The sequence below is a fragment of the Meleagris gallopavo genome, chromosome 1, assembly GCF_905368555.1.
Source record: "Meleagris gallopavo chromosome 1, MGAL_WU_HG_1.1, whole genome shotgun sequence".
NCBI lineage: Eukaryota > Metazoa > Chordata > Aves > Galliformes > Phasianidae > Meleagris > Meleagris gallopavo.
Genome location: NC_139404.1, coordinates 52,867,754 through 52,893,285, shown reverse-complemented (window position 1 = coordinate 52,893,285; position 25,532 = coordinate 52,867,754). Strand labels below are relative to the sequence as shown.

At 49.6% G+C, this 25,532-nt stretch overlaps 1 protein-coding gene across 3 annotated transcripts in view; it reads left to right on the top strand.

The window, feature by feature from the left end:
* Positions 1-16,257: 16,257 nt before the first annotated feature.
* The window catches only part of ABTB3 (ankyrin repeat and BTB domain containing 3), a 167,841-nt gene continuing 158,566 nt past the window's right edge, over positions 16,258-25,532 (top strand). The window contains exon 1 of one of the 3 annotated variants that reach the window (XM_085227593.1): positions 16,258-17,455. In XM_085227593.1, coding sequence (XP_085083719.1) covers positions 16,480-17,455 — 976 coding nt within the window. In that variant the 5' untranslated portion in view covers positions 16,258-16,479. The remainder of the gene's footprint in view (positions 17,456-25,532) is intronic. The other 2 variants (XM_085227582.1, XM_085227591.1) reach the window with 2 other exon arrangements.

The following is a 25,532-nucleotide window of genomic DNA, read 5'->3' as shown; positions in this document are numbered from 1 at the left end:
GGACTCAAATTCATTTGAGAGGCTGTTCTATAGCTTTCATTGTGTCTTCTCTCCAATTGATGTTTGTAGAAATTAATCACAGATTAAAACAGATTACTGCACTGCTCGCACGGGATGCAGACTTTAGGGTTTGGGCAATGCTCTGTGGCTAACAAGAGCCAACAAGTTTTGCATGAGTCATCCCTCTGGGTGAAACGTGCCCTGCTCCAGCGATGACAGGAGATGCCAAATGTCAACAGAAGGGCAGTCATCTCCTACTGTGATTAACCAGGCAGAGCCTGCTTGGAAGAGCCATCGAGACGATCAATCTTATTCTTATCCGGCAGTGATAGCAGTCTGCCAATGAGATTAGAAGGACTACACTTAATGTAGTCTTTTGGTAGCGAGGGAAGATTTATATTCTTAGCATAAGCTGCTTAGGAAAAGCTTCTTTTACTTAGCATTTATCATTTATTATTGACATTTTATTACATTGATAGCCATCCCAAGAAAACACTTCTTACCTGTTTTATACATAGGCATATTCTCTTTGAAACCAAACATATTCTGAGAGTACAAGATTGGTGATAAGCTATGTTAGTTACACTGTTACTTAGTTACACTGATGTAAATTTAGCATAATTAATTTTTAGAGCACTAAAGCATTGTCTGATGTGCTTCCCAAGTCATTGTGTTTTTTCTTGCTGGCATTGATATATACAACTGATTGTCATCTCAGGTCTGTGGACTGTACTAGAGAGAAGCTCACACTGAGCCAAACAGGATCTCTGGTTTCAGCAGGAAATTCCACATTTGATCCTGTAGGGTGAAACACGCTGTGTTTCCTCAAACATGACTTTGGTCTTCATTTTTATTTTATTATATTTTTTCCCAAATGAGCAGTGTCCAGAGCCAGACACATTTCTTATTGTAGATGAAATGGTCTTTTTTTTTCTTTTTTTTCTTTTTTCACCACGCTCTTCATATGTACAAAATGATAATGCAGTGTATGTGCATCATCACCTAACGGTGCATGCAAGCGGTACTATGCAGAAGAGTCCCAAGCTGTTGTACAATGAAATTCTACAATAACCTTATTAACAAAGAGCAATTAAGAGCAGCAGTTAACCTATATTTTTCTACCCTACTTTAGGTGTCAATGTATACCCAGGAACTGCAAATACTGGTTGGAAACACGTTCTGCTGTCCAGAGGCATAATTACAGAAAGCTTGTAGTTGTCTTTATCACAAAGTTTTAATTAGCAGGACACATTAAATAACCAGCTGATACAGATCTTAATGAATCATTTATAGACCTACATCTAGGATAATTATATGTAGCTGATCACATGAAATCACTTGCATACGCCTTGGCTTATGTGAAGTGGAATATGCATCTTCCTCGTGAAATAAGGGTGAAAGAGAGGGATGGGACAAAACTGGGGCACCAGCCAACCTTCCCCAAGCTGTTTTTGCATAGAGTATTGCCAACAAAATAAATAAAACTGGCTTCAGGAAGTCTGCCGAGCTCCAGGGTGGGCATCTCGGGCCAGTCCCCTTTCTTCTGGCACGTTTGTCTCTTCCACCATGATGGGTACCCCATGGCACTCATTTCCCACCTTCACTACATGCTGGCCCATGGGCAGGGGTCTTGGTCTTAGGTCCTTTCACAGAATTGTAGTGGTTGAAAGGTTGACCTCAAGAGATCACTGAGTCCATCCCCCTGCTAAAGCAGTTTCCCCACGTAGATCACAGAGGTAGGCATCCAGATGAGTCTTGAATATCCCCATTGAAGGAGACTCCACAAGCTCCATGGGCAACCTGCTCTGTCACCCTTATGATACCCTTAGCTTGTATAATTGGGAACTGTTTTCATCAAGTGATAATTCAACTGCTGCACTATGTGTGTACTATGTTACATGCAAAAAGAAATAATGACCTCCTGTATGGCATGGATGTGTTCTCCAATGATTTTTTGTATAGTGACTTACTTGTCTTGCTCAACTGGAGCCCCAGAAGGAGCAGAGCCCCTTTTTGACTGCAAGTCAAAAGCAAGGGATAAACAAACCATTGCAAGTGTATATTTGAAAAGATTAAGAGCAAAGTATTACCAACCCATTGTAATCAAAAGTCCTTTAAAAGCGGCGTTGACTAATTTTCTCAATTATCCACAGAGTCTGCTGTTAACAGGTTTCCCTGGTTTCTCAGCACCAGACAAAACTCTGCTGATCTCTGCAAAACATCTTCCACCTTAAGTACAGAGTTCTCCTTAAAATTAGTGGTTTTTTCAGAGTTAATATGTTAGTCTCCTGATGTGCCACAGCAGGCGTCTGGAGCAGATCTTACCAGACTTTTTGCTGTGCTGCCTCCTAGATTGGTTTGAGGCAAGGGAGCACTTGTGGCAACAGCTGATGTGGTGCAGGGTTTGACAGCATCTTTCCACACCCTAATTTTTGCTTTTGTCAAGGACAGAGGAATGGAGGCTCCAAGAATGGCTTCTTAGTTCCCATCAGATGTCCCAGACATGTCCTCTGCCACTTTTTCCTGAAGGAAAAGGAGAAATATGTTAAAAGAGATTACTCTCTCTCCCAGGGCAGGAAATGATCAGTATGTGATCCAACCCTGAAACCAGAGGCACCATCTCTGGAGGACCGTGCTCCACGGTCCCACCCAACAGAGTGGACATGATCAGAACCACATATGATAACATGTTATGTGCTGAAGCTGACAGTCTGCCTGAACTGATGTCTGTAATAACTTTGCACATTGTGGTTGTTGCTGTTTTTATCCTCTTACCCCCTTGGGAAGTAAGGAAGTTCTATTACTCATTTTCTGGGGAGAAACTGAGATGTGGCTTGATGAGGCCACTCAGGAAGCCTGCAGCAGAGCCATACAGCTATCAGACCAATCGTCCTCATTCCTTATCAGTTCTGCTATGTATAGCTAGCTTGTGCATAGCTAGGAAACACAGACATGGCTCCCGAACGGCAGTGAGGAATAGGACAGAGCCAGGGAAGGGGAAGAGCAGTGCCTGCTCCTGACACCAAAAGGGTGGTATGGGAATGCCCTTAGTGATGGCAGAGGGCTCCTGCCCCACGCCTTCAGAGGAGCAGATTTTTCCCAGTTTCTTGTTAGACACCCAGTCTTGGCTTTCCAGCCACCGCCAACACTGTCTGGGCACAGGGCCACGTTTACTCTGGTTCAACAGCCAGAAATATGGTGATCTCTGGTTCATGCTGGTGTGTGGTTGGGCTGAATGCATCAAAATGTGTCATCAGAAGTCACTAGCTGCATAACACCGAGCCATGGCAGGGAAACTGTGGGGGGGCATATAGCACAGCACTGAAGAGAGGAGCAGCACCAGCATCCAGGCACAGAGAACGCTCTTCATTTTCAAATCACTTTATTAGAAGGCTACTTCCTAAAGTAAAGCATCTCTTTCAGAGGGCTGTGTTTCTATTTCTGAGCTGTATCAGGAGTGCAGTTTGTTTTGCAAGAGCCAATGTACCAATTACAGGCTGAGACTTTGAGAGAGGCACGAGGGACTCAACCAGACATCTTCCATTAATTATCTCTTGGCCACATTAGTGCTACAATGATAGCACTAGTAATATGTCACAAGCTCATTTTCTGTCATTAAAATCAGCAGATGCAACCCTGATCCTTGCTGGGAGTGCATCTTCTCAGCAAGAAGGTGCTGTTTTATCACAGGCACTTCTAAAGTACAGTGCCATTTAAATGCCAGATTGTGCTGGAGCAGAGTTCTGCTCCTGCTTCCCCAGACCTCCTGGAGCAAGCGAGAGCTGAGCTCTGCAATAGCCTTCACAGCAGTGCCAAGCCTGGACTGAGTTGTCTGTGCTGACCTCCTCCTCTTGGTGTGAGAGAGAAATGGTCTGAGTTTCAACAAGCTGATGCATAGGCACTGCTGGTAGATATTAATGCGTCGGTTGTAGGCTGCTGGAATGCAAATAATTTGGCTGTTGTTTCACCACGGGTGCCAGATCCAACAATTCGGGCTGCATCATGGTGAGGCATCTTCTCCCTGTGTCCCTTGCAGCCATGGGCTGGGCTCAGAGTATTGAGCCCCAGGTTGCTGCTCTATTCAGCAGCAGGGTTGCTGCACAAAGCCTGAACACTGTTCCAACTTCCAACTCCTACTCCCTCTTCCATCCGGCCATATATGTTTTGGGGGCCAGAAAGCATCTCTTTTCAGGTTACGTCTAGTGCCAAACTCAGTGCGTTGAAACTTAGCAATCCACTCACCTAAGCAATGACAGCTTAGGCAGCAGCTTGCTCCGCCAGCCTCTTCCGTCTGTTTCTGAGAAGGAAAAGAACAAAAACTGCTCAGTTTGGAATATTGCATAATATTGCAAAAGAGAAAACGTGGAAAAACCCAGCCACTGCTATTGGCCATATCCTTCCCTTACCCTTCACAAGGAGTGGTGCTGGTACACAGACGTGTGCCTGTGTCTGTCCATCTGGCTGCACAGTGCCTCTGAAGGCAGCAGCTGGCCTGGACACGGGCAGGAGATAACCTGCTGTGGGAAGACATCCAGATTGTAAATTAGCCCCAAAAAATAACAACAAGAAGAAAACACCGTCCAAAGATTTGAAGTTGAAAAAGATGGGTTGACACCACATTAAGCAGCCTCTTCTGGCTGCAGTATGAGTGGTGGGTGTCAGCAGCAATAGAGCAGGTTGTCTACACCCCCCGGCAGGTGCTCCGGCCTGATGGGTGTGCAGGCTGTGTGGCTGTGGGGAGCTGCTGAGCCTCGGTGTGCACAATTACCCTGGCACACGCTGGCTGGAGAAGGTGCTATGTGGCTCATGTGGAGCCTGGGCTCCTGTGCTAATGCAGGAAGGATCCAGTCTGAGCTTCTTTCTGCGTGCAGGCACTGGTTTCTTTTCTTTTAATTATTAGCTTTGTAAGATCAGAGATGGGACTGTGTTCCAGCGCCAGCAATCTCATTTCTGTTGCAGGGTTATAAATGTGTCTGGGACCTTGGCATGTGTCTGCATGGCATGTGGCCCAGGGGCTCCGAAGCATCCCTGAGTTGCAGCCAGGAGGACCTGCATCCATGCACACAGCAAAACAGCCTTTTGCACTGACACGGTGGTGTAAAAAGGTGGGCTAAAAGCTGCTGTTTCAATGCCAACAGGAAAATATATTGCACTTCCTTTCTGTGTGCCACAGAGCCTTTCCTAGCAGGGCTCCTGTTGTGCTGCTTCAGGGCAAGAGGCTGCTTCCCCATCCCATGCTGCTGCACCAGCAAAGCTGGAGCATGAGCCCATGTAGGCAAGAGCTAATACTGCTTGAGCAAACACGGATGAAGAAATAACTCTTTGGCAGAAATGTTTTAAAGCTGCAAACATTAAATATTACTACGCAGTGAAATCTTGGAGCAGTGAGATCCATATACATTCACCATGGGCTGTATCTCATACAAGAGAGACAAGATTTCAGGAATAAGAGGAAGCTGCTTTTAAGCTGATTTCTAATAAAAACAGGCTTATTATTTAATGGTGTGTTTTATGCCAGGAGGACTATTGGTAGAGCATGGCACTTCTGTGGTACGGTCCAGCTCCCGTCTCTCAGGAAGCAGTTATCAGACAGAATTTTAATGGCTCTTATGAGCTGTACAAAAGGCTAGTAAAATCAGAGGGAATTCTTAAACAGAGTTGTTCTGAGCTTTTCATGAGGCCTCTTTCCTCACCTCGCTGCAGAAGCACAAGTCCTTGCTGCACGCCACAGAGCGGTATGGCTGCTGGGTGTCCCAGTGAGGGGTGGGTGGCTGTGCCCCACGGGGGGGATGCATTCATTGCTTTCTTTGATAACCTGGCTCCTGGGCTCTGCTCCTCCCTGCATGCTGTGCTATGTCTTGTCCCCCTGGATGGAGCCATCTCTGGGGCCGTGGTTCAGCATATGGTTTAGAAACTGAGCACAGGGAAAGGGAGAGAGGGAGATCAATAAACCTCAACAAGGGGATAAAAAAGGCAGTGGCTTCAGGGAAGATCTAGAAAGCTTGTAGTTATTATTAGGAGGGACAAGCAGTGATGTCTTCTTGGCATATCTCATTAGAAAGTGCTGGGAGCTACTGAACTGGACAGTGGCTTCAAATGCCAGTGACCTCCAGGAGCTGGAAGTGAACGTTGTAATTGATATAAGGATGGAAGCTGCTGCACTACAAAGTGGCATTTTGGATGCTGTGGGAACAGGTGATGTGAAGCATCCTCGGCGAGATCTGTTTCCCTCCACTCTTTTGACTCCTGTCAGAGGTGCATGTTCGAGCTTTTCTCAGGGCAGATGGCTTCTGCAAATAGAACCGGCTTTGAAATACAAAGTTTTGTCGAATTCATTATACACCTTCTGACTTCAAAGCCTTGCCGTTTCCTCTTTAGTTTCAAACAGAGTGGCATGGCTGCTTTCAGGGCTGTTACACTGGAAACAGACATTGCAGAGCATGTCAGCAGCACAGTATGGCAGCCCTGGGAGCGTCACATGGGCTGGACCAGATCCCTGCCCACAGCTAGAGCCACACAGTCCTGCAATTACCTGGACCTTGGCGCCCTCCTTGGTGGGGACATCCCTGGCTTTTCCCATTAGGTGAGGTGCAGCCCTGTGAGCCCATCCCAGCTCTGCTAGGCTCAGAGGGCAGGGCAGGTGAGAAGGGCTGGGGATAGACTTCACCCTTGGAGCTGTTGTGTCCATCTGGATGCCAGATCTCCTTGCTGAGGTGTTCCAACAAAAGGCTTCTTTCTCAAAAGGGAGGATCTGTACAAACTCATCTTCACATCGCTTTAATTTGAATTCACCTTCTGCAGCATGGTGGTTATCCACTCCAGCTCAGCAAGAGGGTGCCGGCAGTCAGAAGCTCCTATGAGCTCTTAAAGCTGTCTGCATTACTTCACATGAGCTACATGTGCTTAACATTGACCAAAGTTACGGTTTTGAGGTTTCATGTCTCATTTTTTCTTTTGGGGATGTGTTGGAGCTGCTCTAAGGGATGTCAATTAGAGAGCTTTCTCTTTGTATCTGCTTGCTGCACAGAGATGACATTTTTTTGGCCAAACGTTTTCTTGGAAAGAAAATGTCACTTTGTGAAACTGAAATGTCAGTTTAGTGAAGTTGTTCATATGCAAAAAGAAATGGAGAAAAGAAGCACCCAAACTTCAAAGCAGAAGAAACACTCCTTTCGACATCTTCTGATTTGCCACAACTTTGTTTTGAAAGGCTTCAGGTTCATTTTGGAAATTTTAAAAGGCTCAAAGCCAAAGTGTTGCAACCAAGCAAAATGTTTGCTCCATCCTCTACTCATTCTCTCTTTTTTTTTATTATTATCTTAGAACTGGCATCAAACTGAAGATCTATTTTTTGCCCTGCTCTGTTTGCCTACAGCATCTGGATAAGCTGGAGACAGCATTTGCTAAACTCAAAAGTATTTAGGGAGAAAAAGTTCTCTGTCTCTACTTCAGCTCTCAGCAGCTGGACCCTTTATGGATACTCTATAATGGTAGTGTATGATGACTTGCAGCATTCCTCCATGTACTCTTGCACCGAGAAGCTTTCATGGGATTTTTGTCTTATCATTAGCACATTATAAAAACGTCAACTATTTCCAAACCTTTCAAGTTTCATTGGAAGGACTACTCTGAATTTCAGCCCTGGAGTCGGATTGTGTGTGTGGTTTGATCATCTGTTCCTCCTCTCGTACAGATGCTCTCAATGTGGGCAGCAAAGCAGCTCTGTCACAGCAGATTAATGGCAGAACGCAGCATTGCTTGCTTGTGGAAGCAGAGTAACTAAAGATGAACAGCGTTGTTGTACCATCTGAATAAACTCTGAAATTAGAACAATTTTTCTCAGTGTTTCAGCATCCAAAGTACAAAGTAATAACCCTGTCAGGAGCAATATTTGCTGCTGTCTCATGTGGACGCGTTGGGAATTAGCTGCAGCCTCCTGGGCAGAAGGTAGGTGTGTTGGTGGTGGGACACTGTACTAAAGGGAAAAGTACACAAGAGCCTTGGTTGCAGTGCAGGATGGAACTACCGGGAAGGTCAGTGCTGCTTTGACTATGGCTTTTGGTTTGGTTTCCTCATGAAAAGGACAACAGAAAAATGGGGAATATATATATATTTGTATAGCAGGCAAAATGTGTTGTAGACATTGGTGGAAGATGGCAGTCAGTATGTGAAATCCAGACCTGAGGCAAGTACCAAATGGTGGATGGTGAAGAAAGCCTTGCTGAGTGCTCTTTGCCTCAGTACAAATTGGATGAGGGCAAAACCTCAGCGAAGGATGAGACTTAACAATATTCCTGTCAACCTCACAAAAATAGGAGTGATCCTGTAGCACTACCAGGCTGGGGGAAATCGCTTAGCCATTTTTTGAATTTGTTAAACTGCTTGCTTCCAGGCTTCCATGTGCATTCATTTTGGAAGAGTCTCAGAGGACATTTCTATAATGTGCTCTCCACAACAACCTGAAAGGAGGTTGTGGCAAGTGGATGTTGGCCTCTTCTCCTAGATCACAGAGATAGAATGAGAAGTAATGGCTTCAACTTTCACCAGGGGAGGGTCAGGTTGGATATTAGGAAGAATTTCCTCCCAGAAAGAGTGGTGATGCAGTTGCACAGGCTGCCCAGGGAGGTGGTGCAGTCACCGTCCCTGGAGGTGTTCCAGAACCGTGTGGATGTGGCACTGAGGGACGTGGTCACTGGGCATGGTGGGGATGGGCTGGCAGTTGGATTTAGAGGTCTCTTCCAACTTTAACTGTTCTATGAAATGATTTTCAGAGGGACCAGCCAATAGATGCTGAGGAAACTGAAAATTCAGCTCTTCTTTGCTGTCTCAAGGTGAGTGCTCAGGCATTTAAATTTTGGAAATGTAAGGTCCAGGCCGTTGCATAATAAAATAATAAAAGATGTGCAATTACACTGTTTATTCTGCCTGTTCACTAGCATATTGAACCACAACCAGCCTTGAAATGAAATCCTCCTCCATAGCACATTCGACTTTGCAGGTTGTGTTTGACAACAGGACAGGTTTGTGCATTCAGTGGGTGTTTCCCTGCCCTCCTCCCAGGCCACATCCATGTGCAGCACTGTCTCTGGCACTGCTGCTCACACGTTTGTTTTCCAACACGTAACCAATGGCCCTTTCACCACTCCTTTATGCGACAGCTATCCTGCACAGTCTGGGCCATGTAAACAAAACCCTTGCATTTGCATCTTGCTGATATGGATGTTCTGAAATCCTTTCCAAATACTTTTGCCAGTGACTGCTGCAAAGATTTTATAGCAGTAAGAATGTGTATATTGGGCTTTCTTTCAGAGGCATTGAAAGGGACACTTTATGTGCTGGTGGATTATTTTACCAACTGAATAAATGTCATCTCTTTTTCAAACAAGCAACTTGGAGTCTGGCAAAAGATTTATAAATGAGCTCTGCACATCCTGAGCGGGAGCTGAACGCGTTTGTTATGCAGAGCTGCTCAGCTACACAGCAAACTCCAACTGCCCAATACTGTGCACCTTTCTCTCCCCCTTGGAGGAACTGGATTCTTAAGACAGAGATCAAGGGGAATATGTGAATACCCAGACCTGAGGGGAGAAGAAATATTTACAAAATCTCAGGTGGTTTTGGGTCACACCATTGTAAATTTGAATCCTTGACTTTTATCCCCCTTCCCCCATTGTTTAGGAGGATGATCAGGCTGTACTTGTTCTATACGAGGCAGTGCCTTATTGCAGTCTCAAGCCTTATTTAAATGTAAAGCTTTTCCACTCGCTAGCGTGTTGCTGGAGTATTTTTCCATTGAAAAATGTGAATGTACCAGGACGATGTCCTCAAGGGATACGTCATGTGGCTTCATATGTAGTGTACAAGGAAGGAAAGTATTGTGTTAAAATGAAGTTTCTGTTTCTAATTAGGAGATAATCTAGGTACTGTTCTCTGCCACTCAGAGTAGAATCATCGGATCATAGAGTTATTAAGGTAGGAAAAGACCACTAAGTCCAACCATCAACCCATCCCCACCATGCCCACTAACTGTATCCCTCTGTGTCACATCCACATGGTTCTTGAACACCTCCAGGGAAAACTTCCACTCTGGAGAAGTCTCCCAGACACTGAAATGCCCTGGGCAGCACTACTGTTGAGGTACCATAGAGATAGTGGCCCTGTGGGGTCCATCTCCTCCATGTTTGTCTGGATGCCTCCGCCAGTAGCACAGCGCAGGTGACACAGCATCCTGCGGCCATGGGGGCTGTGGAGCCAGCTTCTCCAGTAGTTTCTATAGAAAAAAAATCTCTGTATAAGCCTATTCCCCTCCTTTTTGTCTGTATGACTTTGAAAAAGGCAGGGTAGCACCTACAATCCCTGCAGCTCTGTGTCTGTAGATGGGAGATGGGCAGAGGCTGATGCCCAGGGCACACAGCTTTGTGTGCACTCGTGAGTGAGAGAAGCATCTCTGTTGTTTGTCCTCATTATAAAAATGTGCAGGTTGTGGCATTGCAGGAAAGAAAGGTTGAACATTAGAGAAAATTTCTTCTCAGAAGGAGTGGTGCTGCAGTGGCACAGGCTGCCCAGGGAGGTGGTGCAGTCACCAGCCCTGGAGGTGTTCCAGAACCGTGTGGATGTGGCACTGAGGACATCGTCAGTGGGCATGGGCTGGTGGTGAACTAGGTGATCTTAGTGGTCTTTTCCAACCTTAATGATTCTGTGAATCTATGAAATCCGTGTGTTTCAGTCTGAGTGTGCTAAGCGAGTTTTGCTGTTGTGGGCAGCTCTTCTGATTATTTAGTCAGTTGTGCTGGGTGATGAGCAGGGTGTCAAGAGGGAGCTGGAAGCAGGCAGTTCCTCGACCACAAAGTGCTAGATGCCTTCGGGCTGGCTTTTAGTGCAGAGTGAAATTAAACTAGTTCCTTCTGGAGCTTCCGTAGAAGAACCTTAAGTTAGTTCTCAGGTTTGCCTGGTAGCTGGAGTACAGGAGATGTTGGCCTGAGCTTGCGTGGAGGTTAGGTCAGGAGGTTTCTTTCCCATTGTCAGCAAAAGTACGTTTGTTCCCAGACAGTTTTTAATTTTTAAAGCTGATAAGTGCCTCACTTCAACAGAGTGTTAAACATTTACATGATCTGGTAGGGTACCTCCTTCATATCAAACTCAGATGTCTGATCTGCAAAAATAACCCCAAAAACGAACCGAAAACAATTCTCCTCATATGCAGAAATCTTGGCCAAAAAAACATTCTTCATTCTGTGATCAAAGCAGGAAATATGTAGTTTGGTATGTGCAATGGTGTTAGGTTTTCTTCCTCCCTGCGACATAGCTTTAGTCAGTTGTCAGCCAAGAGATATGTTTGGATTTTTCAACCCCATGTGGATTTGTGAGAACATACACTAAGGACCAGATCATCACTGTCATATTGCCTGCGTTGATCTAGCACAGTGTTTATGTGGACTCCAGACACCATTCATTCCTTCTCCAGCATCCATAGGCTATAATGGATTATTTTACACATAATCGTGATAGTACTTAGCTGTTGCATTGCGTTTGTAAGGCATTTTATAGAGCAGGCCAACATAATTACTGCCATTTTGCAGCTGGAAAACAGAAGTGAGGAGACTCAAAGTGCTCTGCCAACCTCCATGAGCCCCGTAGCAGCCATGGGGCTGGGAGGAGGATCCCACTGCCCACAGGCCCAGCACAGGGTCCTGACAGATGCTGCTTGCAATGGGACAGGGCTGTGAGGAGTCCTGTGACTGCAGGTGCCCCCAGGGACACGTGATGCTGCTGCAGCCCCAAGCCCACACCATGGGGAGCACTTTGTCTCCAAACCCAGTCTCTTGGCCAAGAACCACATAACAGTGTGCACAAAAGGGAAGCGCCTACGCCATCCCTCCCTTGGCTGCCTTCCATTTTGGGAAATCCCATCACCGAGACTTGCCTGGGGCCTCTCAGGTGTCTTGTCTCCATAAACCTGTGTATGTATAGGACTGGGTGGGCTCCTGGAGTCTGTCTCAGCCCTGCTTTCTGTGCTGACGGTATTGACATTGACCCCCTTCCACCTGGCCCCACACAAGGCACAACAAGGAATCCAGCAGGAAAGCTTGTTGGGAAAGGTGTTTTGGCAGGTTTTAAAGTGAAATACAGGCCATCAGAGAAATGTGAGGTAAAGTAACCATCGCTTCCGGCCCTTCTGTGCTCGCAGAGCCTTTAGGCAGCTGCAAATGTAAGAAATACTTGAAATTATAAAAATTGAAGAGGCAGGTTGGTGGCTCATATTTCTTACAGTACATGAAATTCCAATAGGTCACTGGCTGGGCAAGGTGTATAAAACGTAATCCTTGTGCAGACCGTAAATATTTTGTCTGTTGCCAGCAATAGGAGGGGAAGAGGGAGAGGGGATTTCATGATGACTGCGGCTGTGATTTCCCACAAATATTTGATGCTTTGCTCACACCTTTGCTGTATGTGAAGCCAGGGGTTAGCAGTGAGAAGGGCCACTAAGATGGTCAGAAGGTTGGAGCACATCTCCTCTAAAGAAAGGTTGAGGGAACTGGGCTTGTTTAGCATGGAGAAGAGAAGGCTCTGGGGAGACCTCATTGTGGCCTTCCAGTACTTTAAGGGAGCTTTGAACAGGAGGGGAAACGGCTGTTTACATGGGTCGATAGTGATAGGACAAGGAGGAATGGTTTTAAACTGAGATGGGGAGGTTAAGTTAGATAGTAGGAGGAAATTTTTCACACAGCGGGTGGTGATGCACTGGAACAGGTTGCCCAAGGAGGCTGTGGATGCCCCATCTCTGGAGGCATTCAAGGCCAGGCTGGATGTGGCTCTGGGCAGCCTGGTCTGGTGGTTGGTGACCCTGCATATAGCAGGGGGTTGAAACTGGATGATCATTGTGGTCCTTTTCAATCCAGGCCATTCTATGATTCTATGATTCTATGATTTTACGAATGACTTTATGACCCCTGAAAGCACACTGGTTCTGTTTGGAAACTGCAGTGGGTTTGTGTTAGATGTCTGCTCCTTCATGGAGCTCCCACATGGCCATCCCATGGCACGTCAGGGCCTATGGTGTGATGGAATGGGTGATGAGACACAACCTCTGGCAGAGCTGGGCAATGTCAGGTCTAATGCATGGTGCTCCCTACCACTAACTTAAAAAAAAAAAAAAAAATCCAAGAAAAAGTCTTCAAAAACAAAAAGAGGTTTCTATAATAGATTGTCATATTTACATATCTAAACATTTTTAACACCCCCTCATCCATCCCATGTGTCTAGGCATGGTTTGTTGTTGAGCCTGGTGGTGCGCTGCAGGAATGTAAGTCCTTTGCATGGAAGAGCGCTGACAGCAATGTGAGCTTTGCTGGGGACAGTTCTTGTTAGTCTTGAGGCTTTTGTTGTTTTGGGCTGATTTATTTGCAGTCATTTCAGCAATGCTTTTGGTTGCTCAAGAAGAACAGAATGCTGTAATGTTAAAAAAAAAAAGAAAAAAAAGATGTAATCAGGTTTTTAAGTAAACTGCGAGGAAAATATGCAAAAGGAGTTGCAAGCATTAGGGACAAAGAAAATAGAATGGTACAATATTGCTCAGTTCCTTAAACCTTATCTTATGCCAAACATACATGCCTGGTTTTTGTTTTCTTTATTTAAGGAATGAGTTGTTGGAACAAAAAAACCCTCTTTGTATTAAAATGACTTCTTTGTGTGCTTCTTCTGCAGTTTGCCTGCAAGACAGCAAATTCCCCTTAGTACCAGGGCATGGCATCTGCCTCTCATCTCAATGGCTCTGTGTAGCTGGGGGCTCCAGAGGCCCTGCAGAACCAGAAGGATCCCCTGCCCACGAAGTAACCTCCTGGGGGCTGCTTTCCCCCTCTCTGTCAGTCCTGAACTGCCACATATTAAGAGATGGTGATGGATAGATGGGGAAAAACGATCACTTAAAATGCAGAGTGAGTTAAACTATTTCTGTCCTCCCTACCGCAGATCAATGCAGCAGTCACTACTGATCTCCAGCATATATGTTGCTTCGTGTTTCATCTTGAAATTGTTTTCTTGCTTACCCGTACATTTGTCCCTGTTGCAGTCTTGGTGTGTCCGGGTGGGAATGGAAATTCCCAGTGGCAGAGCACTGCCGTTCCCTGTCTCTGTGCTCAGGGAAGCCTGCTATTCCTGTTTCCTTTAGTTCTGATCAAAACATAGCATGAATGTATGAACTGACTGCACATAAAGCATGCAAACGCTGTTACGCTGCATGGGAGGGGTGTAGAGGATCGTGAGAAGCACCCGGAGCCACTGGCTGGAGGAGAGCTCCATGTATCCTGCTTGGCTCTATTTGCTTTCAGTGCTGCCTAAGAAGAAGTGATGTTGGTCCAGGCCACTAACAAAGTTTGGGAGCATCTTTTTACCCTCTACATTTACAGCAAAGAAGAACTTAGGCCAGGTGCTGGGAGGGCTGTTCCTGGCAGCAGTGGACTCTGAAACAGACCATGCAGGGAAGCTGTAAATTCTTCATCACGCATGGGTTCAGCAGAAGGAGAGAATAAAATCTGTCAGGATGGGTGTAGAGATCATGGCTGAGCCTTGCTGAGAACCAGGGGCTTGAACCAAGGGGCTGCCTCGTGGGCCTTTACTCCATCCCCAACACTGTCTCTGCTCTTGCAGCCGCCAGCTGCAGAGCCACGAGGCACCGAGTGACCACACAACACTCTTTCCCCTGGCATCACCTCCCCACTTCTGGCAAACAGCTGTTGAGAAACCTTCTGAGCTGAAGATCACATGTGCATCATCGTGTTTAATAGTTACCAGTGGTCTTAGCCAGCAGGAATGTGTCAGCTCTCCCTGAATTCACTTCAGCTTTTGGTTTCCAACAAAAAACGAAGGAATCTGGCACACGGTGGCACAGGACGGCCTGCTCTGGGGCCTGCCCTGCTGCTCCCCCAGCTCCCACTGCAGTGCGGCCTGCAGGCAGCTCACGGGCTGGGGAAGGCGAGAAAGTGCTGCGCCCCTCACTGCTCTCCCCACACCATCTCATTCCTGTTTGCTTCAATTTGCCCTGAGCACCTTCCTAAACCGTGCTTCAATTTACTTCTTTCAGAGCTCATGCTGGCACTTATCATCCCCTGCGGGTACTTCATCAGCTCCTGCCTGAGCTCTTTGCTCTGTCCATGGATAAATGATGCCCATGGCCCCAACTAGTGGAAAATCACCACCCTCTACCTGGCATTTAAGGAACCGTTCTCTGCGGTGGATGTGTCTGGTAAAATAGGCAAAAGCCTATTCCCAGGCCGTGGGGAGCGGCTGAGGGCCCCGGGTTTGCTCAGCACAGAGCAGAGGAGCTGAGGGGAGGCCTGATGGCGGTTGCAGCTCCTCACAGGAAGCGGAAGGCAGCTCTGAGCTCTGCTCTGTGTGACAGCGACAGGGCCCGAGGGAACGGCATGGAGCTGTGTCAGGGGAGGGGCGGCTGGGGGTCAGGGACAGGGTCTGCACCGGAGGGCGGTGGGCACGGAACAGAATGCCCAGGGCTGTGGGCACGGCCCCGAGTGCCGGAGTTCAAGAAACTTTGGAAACCGCTCTCAGACATAGAGTCTGATTTTTAGCTGGTGCTGTATGGAGCCAGGAGTTGGACTCCCGGTTGAGCACGAGGGCACAGCGCTGTGCATAAGCGTATGGGCACACTCAGGCAAACGGCACTGTAGGAGCAGCTGGAGGCCGAGCGGAGTGCTCTGCGGGGCTGCGGACAGCAGAGGGCTCTGCTGCGGGGCGCTCGCGGTGCCAGCCCCGAGGTGCCGCCGCTCCGTTCGCAGGGCTTTGCTCACGGCGGGGTCTCCCGGCCCGCGCCACCGCCATGCCCGCCGTGCCGTCCTGCAGAAGGATCACGCTACGGCACCAGTGTCCGAGGCAGCTCGACCACTTCGGCTGCGTGCGCGTGCTGCCGTTAGCGCGTTCACAGCACAACCTGCAAAGTAGCAGAGCGGAGCGCGGCGGGGCTCCCGCCTCGTCCCAAAGGAACGCTGCCGGCGGACGCGCCTCCGTCCCGTGGGCAGCGCCCGACTCCCGCACCGCGCTGCGGCTCCGCACCCCGCGGAGGCGAGGGGTAGAGTTGAGAGGCGGGGCCTGGCGGCCGGAGACGCCGCCCCATTGGCCGCGGGGCGCGGCGCTTTGCATGCCCCCGCCCTTCACGCCGTCCCATTGGCCGAGGTCCGGCGGTGCTTTGCATGTACCCACCCAGCCCCCCCCCCCGCGCCGCCCGGCGCTGCGCTGCGGTGCGGGTCGGGCCGGCGGCGCAGTGCAGGAGCCGGGCAGGCAGCGGTGTGCGGGCAGCACCGGCATCAGCAGCAACAGCAGCAGCAGCAGCAGCAGCAGCAGCAGCACTCCGCGGGCTGGCGGCGCTGGGAGCACGGCAGAGGGCTGCCCCGCAGGGCTCGACGCTCCGCCTCGTCCCCACCGGCCGCCGCACCCCGCCCGGGTCCCGCGGGTGCAGCATGAAGCGCGGCGATGATGGCACGGCGGGGTAAGACGGCGGCGCGGACGCTGGAAGACCTGACGCTGGACTCCGGCTATGGTGGAGCGGCGGACTCGGTGCGCTCCTCCAACTTGTCGCTGTGCTGCTCGGATTCGCACCCCGCGTACCCCTATGGAGGAAGCTGCCGGCCGCACCTAACTGACTCCATGCACAGTCGCCACAACAGCTTCGACACCGTCAACACCGTCCTAGCGGAAGACTCCGAGGTGCTGGACTGCGCGGGGCAGCACTGCTCCCGGCTCCTGCCCGACCTTGAGGAGGTCCCCTGGAGCCTGGAGGAGGTGGAGGCGCTGCTGCAGCCGCCGCAGCCGCGCCGGGATCCGCGGGCGCCGGGCGGCGGCGGCGGCGGCGCGGCGGGGCGGGATGCGGCGGCGCGGCTGTCCACGCTGGTGAGCCGCGCTCTGGTGCGCATCGCCCGCGAGGCTCAGCGCCTCAGCCTGCGCTTCGCCAAGTGCACCAAGCACGAGGTGCGCAGCGCCATGGAGATCGTGCTGGGCTGGACGCTGGCCGCCCGCTGCACGGCGGCCGCTCTCGGAGCCCTCTCGCTCTACAACATGAGCAGCAGCGGAGGGGACCGCTTCAGCCGCGGCAAGTCGGCGCGCTGCGGGCTGGCCTTCTCCGTCGGCAAGTTCTACCGCTGGATGGTGGACAGCCGCGTGGCCCTGCGCATCCACGAGCACGCCGCCATCTACCTGACGGCCGGCACCGAGAGCCTCTTCCGCGACATCCACGCACGGGTGCTGGCCGGGGCCGGGCCCTCCGCCCCGCTGCCGCCGCCCGGCCGTACCACCCCCGCTGCGGCCGCCGGCCCGGCCGAGAGGGAGAAGGAGGGCGCCGAGGGGCCGCGCTTCACGCTGGAGGCTCTGGAGCAGACGGTCAACAACGACCCCGAGCTGTGGGGGCTGCTGCAGCCCTACCAGCACCTCATCTGCGGGAAGAACGCCAGCGGTGAGTGAGAGCGAGCGGCCACCTGCTGCGCCGGGTAGCGACGGGGGGAGCGGGGCCGGGAGGGGCGCCGCCGTATCGCCCCTGTCTGCATCCCGCCGTCAGCCGCTCCGCGGCACCGCGCCGCCCCGTGCCGAGTCCGTGCCGGGCGGCGTCGGGAGCTCGGAGTTTTCCACAGGAAACGGCGGCAGCGCAGCGGAGCGGTCGGAGCGAGCAAACTTTGCTCCCCCGGCAGGCAGCGGTTTGGCCGGGCGCTGCGCGCTGGCACGCGGGCTTTCTGCACGCATCTCCGGCGTGTTGCTGCTTGTTTACCCGGAGCTTGACACGGCGGTGCACCGACTTCGCGGGGGTTTCTGTGTTTTTTTTTAATCTTCGTTCCCGAGCGAGAGGGTGGTTGGGGGGTGATGCCTCGAAGGAGTGCCGTTCGGTAAAGCAGGATTCAAAAGTTGACGTTCCTCACGCTGCTCGGTGAGGGGGGAGCGCGGCGGCAGCCCGCAGCCGGCTCAGGAGCCGCGGTCGGAGCTGGTGTTGTTCTCCTACGTATCAGCATGCACGGGCACATCGGCTCCCATACAAAACAGCTGTCAAGCCGAGATGCAAATGTCAGAGCAAAAGAAACCGGGAAAACGAGGAGAACTGGAAGCGCAGAGCAGGTTAACCCTGCCGGGGTGCCAGCGGAGCACGGCCCATAGCCATTGTCTTCCTTCCCCACAGAGACACAGGGGGAGGATGCTGAGTGCAAGTAAAGGGGCGAATCCCCCGCTCCCCCCCGGCTTAAATAGCGGTGTCCCCGCTGCGTTTGCCCCAGGATGCCCTCCCCAGGGCCGTGCCCAGCGTCCCGTCGGGACGCGCTCGCCACAGGATTCCCCGGTGCTTTGGTGGTGTGGCCGCAGGCAGGCGGGCAGCCTTCCCCGAGCGCCTCTTATCCTCCCGTCCCGGTGCTCTGCCCGCAGGTTTCAGGCGTTGCCACTCTGGCGTTGCAGCACCGGCTCCTATCGAGGCAGTTCCTATCGCAGAGCGGCTCCCGCTGAGCCGTTCATTTTGGTTTGCGGAGCTCTGACACCCTCTGTATCAGCCTGGGGGATTGATGTGAACTTCAGCCTGCCCTCATCCGTCTCCCTCCAGGGACATGATTCAGACTTTTCGTCTCCATTTTGTTGCAGCTTTACCTGGCACAAATCTCAGCCCTGACTTGAGCAAATGGCATTTTTTGAAGGTGTTTGAGCCGGACTCCAGCAAGTTGTCCATTTTGTTTTGCCTCTCTCCTGGTGTCATTACGTTTCCCATGCAGTATGACTGTAATGCTGTTTCAGCTCCTTATGAGATGTAATTTGACATTCTCTTATGTGTACTTGGAGTTACAGGTGAAAAACAGATTCAGGCCTTCTTATAAAAAAAGCCATTTTTTATTGCTGTTTATATTCTGTGCTTCATAACCCAAGTATTTCCTCGGCAGCTAAAGCAGACGTAAGTCATTAAAAACATTGTGCTGCCCCTTCACTGGGGAGAGAGGCATCTGGTTATCGAGCCCTCACCATTCTGATGTCTGAGTGTTCAGTGGTTGCTTGTGAACTTCCTTCCCAGGCACTTGAAAGGGGGGAAGTCCGATGGGAGAGATTATCTGACCTGCTCAGAACTCTTGGGAAATCCGTGGTAGGTTGCTAGAAGAGCTGGAAGCCACGTCTCCATATGGTGGCATAACCACAAGTTGTTCATCCTTCCTCTATGCTCAGTGCTTGAAAGACTGCAACGAACAGGCTGCCCAGGGTGGTGGTGGGGTCACCATCTCTGGAGGTGCTCAAGAACTGTGGATATGACACTTAGGGACATGGTTAGGGGCACGGTGGGGATGGGCTGATGGTTGGACTAGAGGGTCTTCAAGGTCTTCTCCAACCTTGTTGATTACATGATTCTATGAAACAGTATGTAGCTGGCTTCTCCTTATGTTTCCATGGACTGTTCCAGGGAAGGAGGCAGGACCTGGTGCCCTGGAGGGTTGGTGAATTGGGTAGCATGTGGGCATGCAAACATTGGAATGGGTTGACTTGGTCCATTGGACACAAATGGATGACAGTCACAGGTTGAGTCTTTTCCAAAGGTACCATAGCCAATATTTTTTGAGTGGGCATAAAAGGAAAACAGGGCAAAAGCAGACCTCCAAGCTATTATAGTTCCGCTCACAGTTTCGGTAGGGAGAGGTGGTGCCATCTCTGCCAGGCAAATGTCAAACCACAAAAACATCTCTAGGTTAAATTCAATACCTTGAATTCTGATGGGACTGTGAAATAGGCAGTCCTTGAAGATCACAGGATACAAGTATGAGAAGCACATGATTGGAGCATGAAGCAGTCAGAGGCTGCTTGAATACAGGCTGTGAGTGCAGGCATTGGGGCCCGTGGTCTGAGGATCTGAAAGGCACAACTATTCTTACAGGGTTTCCCTGTCAGCTGTGCTGAGCACTTAGTGGTTACAGCTGAGGTTTTTTACCCTTGTATCATACCCAGTCATCTTGGAAGCTGCTGAATAAGATCGGTATTGCAAGATAACCCTCTCCTTCCCATAAATGATGGTCATGCGCCTTCAGATGAGGATGTTGTTTTGGTAAGCGCGTCAGCCTGCTGCGTTTATCATGGGTACATCTGTGGAGATCCTGCAGCTGCCTTGGCATGAGCCATGCTGTCATGCAGAGTGGTCATGGTTTCTCATGCACGGCTGGCGGTACACGGATGAAGGTGCATGGATTAAGTTCTTTACAGAGAGAGTGGTGAGGTGCTGGAACAGGCTGCCCAGAGAGGTTGTGGATGCCCTGTCCCTGGAGGTGTTCAAGGCCAGATTGGATGGGGCCCTGGGCAGCCCAGTCTAGTATTAAATGGGGAGCTTGCTGGCCTTGCATGCAGCAGGGGGGCTGGAGATTCATGATCCTTGAGGTCCCTTCCAACCCGGGCCATTCTGTGATTCCGTAAAGGTGGTGGCACTCATTAATGCATTGCAGGCCAAATCCCCATCTCCTTTACAAGCCTTTTGTACAACTCTTCTGTGCTATGGGAGTAGGAATGGGAAAAGAGGATTAGGTAGTAGCACCAGGAACGAGCTGCAGGCATCTCCACTGAGTTATCCTAGTTACTGTATCAGAAGGAATAGACCTCAAAAGCACTCTGAGGTAGTATTTTGATTTTCCTGCACAACCAGAATTTTAACGCCATGCTTGAATGAAAATTAAAAACTTTACGCTTGGGATTTCATTGGCTCTCAAATGTTTCAGTTATGAGCTCCGTCTGAACAGTGGAGTACACATTTACATCCCATAGCAATCACATGGAGCGTTATTTTCCTTGAAATAGAGGGAGCAAAATATTGTATACTCAATAAAAGGAGTAAAAAGTAGCACCTCTGTGGCTTAAGCTGCATTATTATTTTTTCTCTATTGCTCCTGAAACCCCTGCTTTTATGCCAGATCTCAGAGCTGCTTTGAGAAGGGGGGGAGGTTTCCCCAGCTCTTGGATCCAGCACAAAAAACAGGAGTAAGTCCATGGCAAAGCTTGGAGGGACAGTCCAACTGGCTGAAGTTATCTGTATGATAAAGCTATTAGGCAAAGTCTAAATTCATAGAGTCATAGAATGGCTTGGGTTGGAAGGGACCTCAAAGATCACTAGCTCCATCACCCCACCGTGGGCAGGGGTTTAGCAAAAAGACTGTTCCTGACCAAGTCTTGAGGGGTCTCATTATTTGCTGCAAAGATGTCATTGAGCATGTCTTCCCACTTCAGCATCTGAAGGAGGTGCTCAGGTTGGGGTTGGTGTGGAATATCTGTGCACATCCTTTGGATAGGATGGAAGGGCTGGGGAAAGGAGAGCAGGGTTTTGTGGAGCGGCCAGCATGCTTAGTTAGCCTTCATCTGTTTGTGTACAGCTCCTAAAAATAGTTGTTTGGAACACAACTGTAGCGCTGTGGTTTCATCCTATTCTTAATATTATTTAGAGAGAAAGTCACAACAAGTTGGAATAAACCAAGGATTAGGTCAGGCTTGGCTGACATGTGCCAGCTAACCTCAGTTTAACCTCAGCCTCTCCTCATCCGGGGGAACTAGCGGGACTCCAGGCAAATGAGATAGACTGATGTATTAGCATGGCTTAACCAAGTCAGTTAATGCTTTTAACTTCCGATACACACATGTGTGTACAGGGACCGTTCCCTTCGCTTACTGGCGAGCGCGCCGTGTCAGTTGGTTACTTCTTTCTGTTGTAATCGAACCATGTGGTGAGATGCTATCATGGCTCTGGGGGTGATATAAAAATCCATCTAAAACTGATTTCAGGCGCTGACATCGGTAGCGGTGCAACGCGTGAGATGTGGTTTTACTTAACTGACAGCCTCCTGTGCAGCCTTCCATGGCCGTGGGAGGAGCGGGGCTGGGACTGGAGGTGGAGGCCTGGCAGGGGGCTGCTGACTGACTGCCTGATGAAGGGCTGTTTCCCTCTGGACATTTTTATTCACGTAATTTGTTTCGGTAATGAGAGCAGCTTGGAAAAAAAAAAACAAAACCCACAACAGAAATGATTCTACTAGGAATGCCTTAGTGCTAAAGTATAAAGATGATGTATGTCAATGTAATTATTCCCTTTATCATACTGGAAAGTACCTTGGCAGCAGGGAGTTTTAGGGCTGCAGCTATAGCGCTTCGCTTCTGATGTAAACGAGCCTTCAGGGTTGTGATGCAGAACCAAGGTAGGGGAACAACAGTGTCCCTTGAGCAGCACAGTGGTTTCTTGACTTTCTGTCTGAGGAGCAGCATGCCACCGCCTTTTCTCTCTCATCCTGGAAGGGGAAATGGTTCTCTTTTCTGGAAAGCTGTATGGCTTTCCCAATGCCTTATTCTCAATGGCAGTGGGAAAGGGCAAGGCTGTGCTCCACTGGGTCACAGAGGAAGAGAGCCTGTTCCCTAAATGTGGGTGCTAAGAATTAACTCTTCTGCTGGGAGTTATTTCCTCCAGCCTGCAGCAGAAGAATACAGTGCATTGGAGGTAGTTGGGGAGCTTCCTTCAAACTGCTCCCTGAGACCAGCAGCTTCCACATAAAATAGCTGTTGCTGGTGTAGTGAGGGTGAAGAGAACAGTGAGGAGGAGGTGGTGGAGGAGGGCATGCTTGTCACCTTGCAGCAACACTGCTATTGTTAGCAAGGCACCTGGGCAAGATTCTTTCGATATTACCTCCCTCTGAAACTCCTATATGATCTTTGTGGCTTGCATCAGCGCTTGGCCACTTTCCCATTGCCCTCTCAGTTTCAGCATCCTCTGCTCTCTCTGTCTCCCTGGTGAGACCATGTCACTGCCACATCCTTCCCTGGCACCACTGCTGTGCACCAGCCCCTCCGTGTCAGCATTTCCTTCATGGCACTGTCTGCAAGGTGTTTTCCTTCCTTCCAGGTGCAGGAGAATTCAGAAGGGGAAAGGAACCAGTAAGGGCTTTCTTCTTTTGCTCTTCGCCTTGTTTTCTTCCTTAGTGAAAACAATATACTGTACTATCTCTGTGTCAATCTGTAATTACAATTTTAATACACCTGATAAGTATTTTAAAGATTTTTAAAGACGTACAGATGGAGTCAAAATTACCCCAGAGTTTGTGCAGTCAGCTTAATCTAGAGCTGCTTTGTCAGAGGCATGCAATTGGGCAGTTTGAAAAGTGCAGACACTACAGAGGAATTTAGAATCATAGACTCATTTGAGATGAAAGGGATCCCTAAAGGCCATCTAGTCCAACTCCCATGCAATGAACAGGGACACCTACAGCTCTAACAGGGTGCTCAGAGCCCCTCCACACTGACCTTGGATGTGATGTAGGTTGGGTTTCCAGGGATGGGGCACCCACTTCATCTCTGGGCAGCCTTTACCAGTGCCTCACTACCTTTATTGTAAAAAACTTTTTCCTTAAATCCAGTCTAAATCTCCCATCTTGTAGTTTGAAACCACTTCCATTTCTCCTATCCCAGCAGACCCTGCTAAAGAGTCTGTCCCCTTCTTTCTTACAGCCTCCTTTTATGTGCCAGCTGAAGTTTCATGCACAGCTCTCGATCTGTCCTTGCTTCCAGAACTACCTACAACAAAAAATTTCCAGCAGTGAGCTCAGTATGGCCACGTTTCTCTGTCAATGAATAAGCTTCCTATTTTCCCAGAAGGTGATGAAGCAATCCTTCTGCAGTAGGCTGTGAAGAGGGAGAGTCTTGTGGTCAGTTGCTCATTTTGCTTTCCGTGAAGAGAAATCTTTCTTCTTTAAAAGCAGAAGAGATGTGGCCTCTGTTGAAGGGAAATGAATCAACGGATATTAGGAAAAAATTCTCAGAGTGGTGCTGTAGTGGCACAGGCTGCCCAGGGAGGTGGTAGAGTTACCATTCCTGGAGGTGTTCTAGAACCATGTGGATGTGGCACTGAGGGACGAGGTCAGTGGGCATGTTGAGGGTGGGCTGATGGTTGGACCAGGTGATCTTGTAGGTCTTTCCAACCTTATTGGTTCTATGATTCTATGACATGGTCTTCTTTTGGTAGCGGGGATGAGGGATGTGTTCATGAGAGTACTAAGAGCCACTGTTTGTGTTTATCCATTCAGCAGAATGGACAGGTTGCACTCTTTGTACAGATGCCTTGCAAGGGCTGCAGAGACTTGTCTTGATTAATTAATTTAATTCCTAATACTGAGCTGGTGCCTTTGAATTGTCACATCCCTTCCTGTAGTGGTTTGTGGGTGGTGCAGAAGTTTCACAGTGTGGCTTACAGTTGGTTTCTGCTGAGGTTGCTAGAGGGGCTTCCATCTTCCAACCTAGAAAAAATGCAGAGAGAAGTTCTGTTGGGGCAAACATCCTCAGGTGTAGTGTCTGATGCATTCATATGGTCTTTCTCTTCTCTTGCCTATGGTCAGAATTGAGCTTAAAGAAGATTCACTCTTTTGTCTTGACGCATCCCTTGTGTGTGTGGGGGGGGGAAGTCTTTGACAGTTGATTTAGAGTTAAATAATGCTGGATTGGTAGTAAGGAGCAGTGAGAAAATGCCCACTCTTACAAACAGTGGGCATTGGAACAGGTGATGGAATCCTGCTGAACTGATGGTGGGCAGGGTGGGAAAGGCGTTGTTGAGTTGGGTCCATGCTGTTCAATGGTGCCCTATTTGTACAGTATGCTGGGACCAACTCCTGGTCCCAGAGGCTCTCTAGAAGACCTTGTGTAGATCTGCTTGGTGGTGCGTGGCTATCTGTTGCTGGTGGGCCATGGCCTTCAGGGGTGGGAATTTTGCTGATGTAACACACCAGGACTGAACTCGTCCTACAGTTGTGCTTAAGGCGGTAATGAACATTTCCAGTAAACGGGGGCAGAAAGGTTGAAAGATCCCCAGAGGTAGAAGCATAAGAGACAGAAGCTTTGTTCCCTGGGTGTTGTAAGGCAGCTGAAAGCGAAAGTATGGGGAGGGTGTGAGCTGCGGCTGTGTGGGAGGTGGGATGCTCGCCAGCAGATAGGAGCCCACGCTGTGTTCAGCTAAGCTGGAGGGACAGGCAGTACCTCTGGGTCAGCTCATGCACAGCCTGATCCCCTGCTCCTATGCTGCTGGGGCCATGTGTATGAGCAGCACTTGACTCCAGACAACCACGAAGGTCTCATGAGTGAGTCTCACGAGCAGGAACCCCCGAGGAGATCACAGAAAGGGGCCTCTTCAAGGAGTGGATTTCTGTCTTTGAGAGCTGTGGGGTAGCACCTGGACCTGTGAGAATCTGAGGCTTTAAAATTAATAAAAACCACCCTGCCTTTAAATTGCAGTGCTATGAAATACTGCTCCCAGGTGGAATTGCAGTGGAGGTATGGAGAATGCATTTGCATTTTTGAGATGGTCAAATAATTGGAGGAAACTTTGCATCCCGCAGTGTCTTCCAGTTTCACTGGCCCTGTGGTAATCTTGAATAAACACTGCTGGGCTGTAGTGCTTTCGCTAATATATTGTGCTTGGCTGCATGGGGAGTGTTGGGGCTGCAGAGCCCAGAGATGATGGGGAGTGAGCAAGGAGCACAAGGAGGGGAAGGATGGACTTCCCTGCAGGGAGC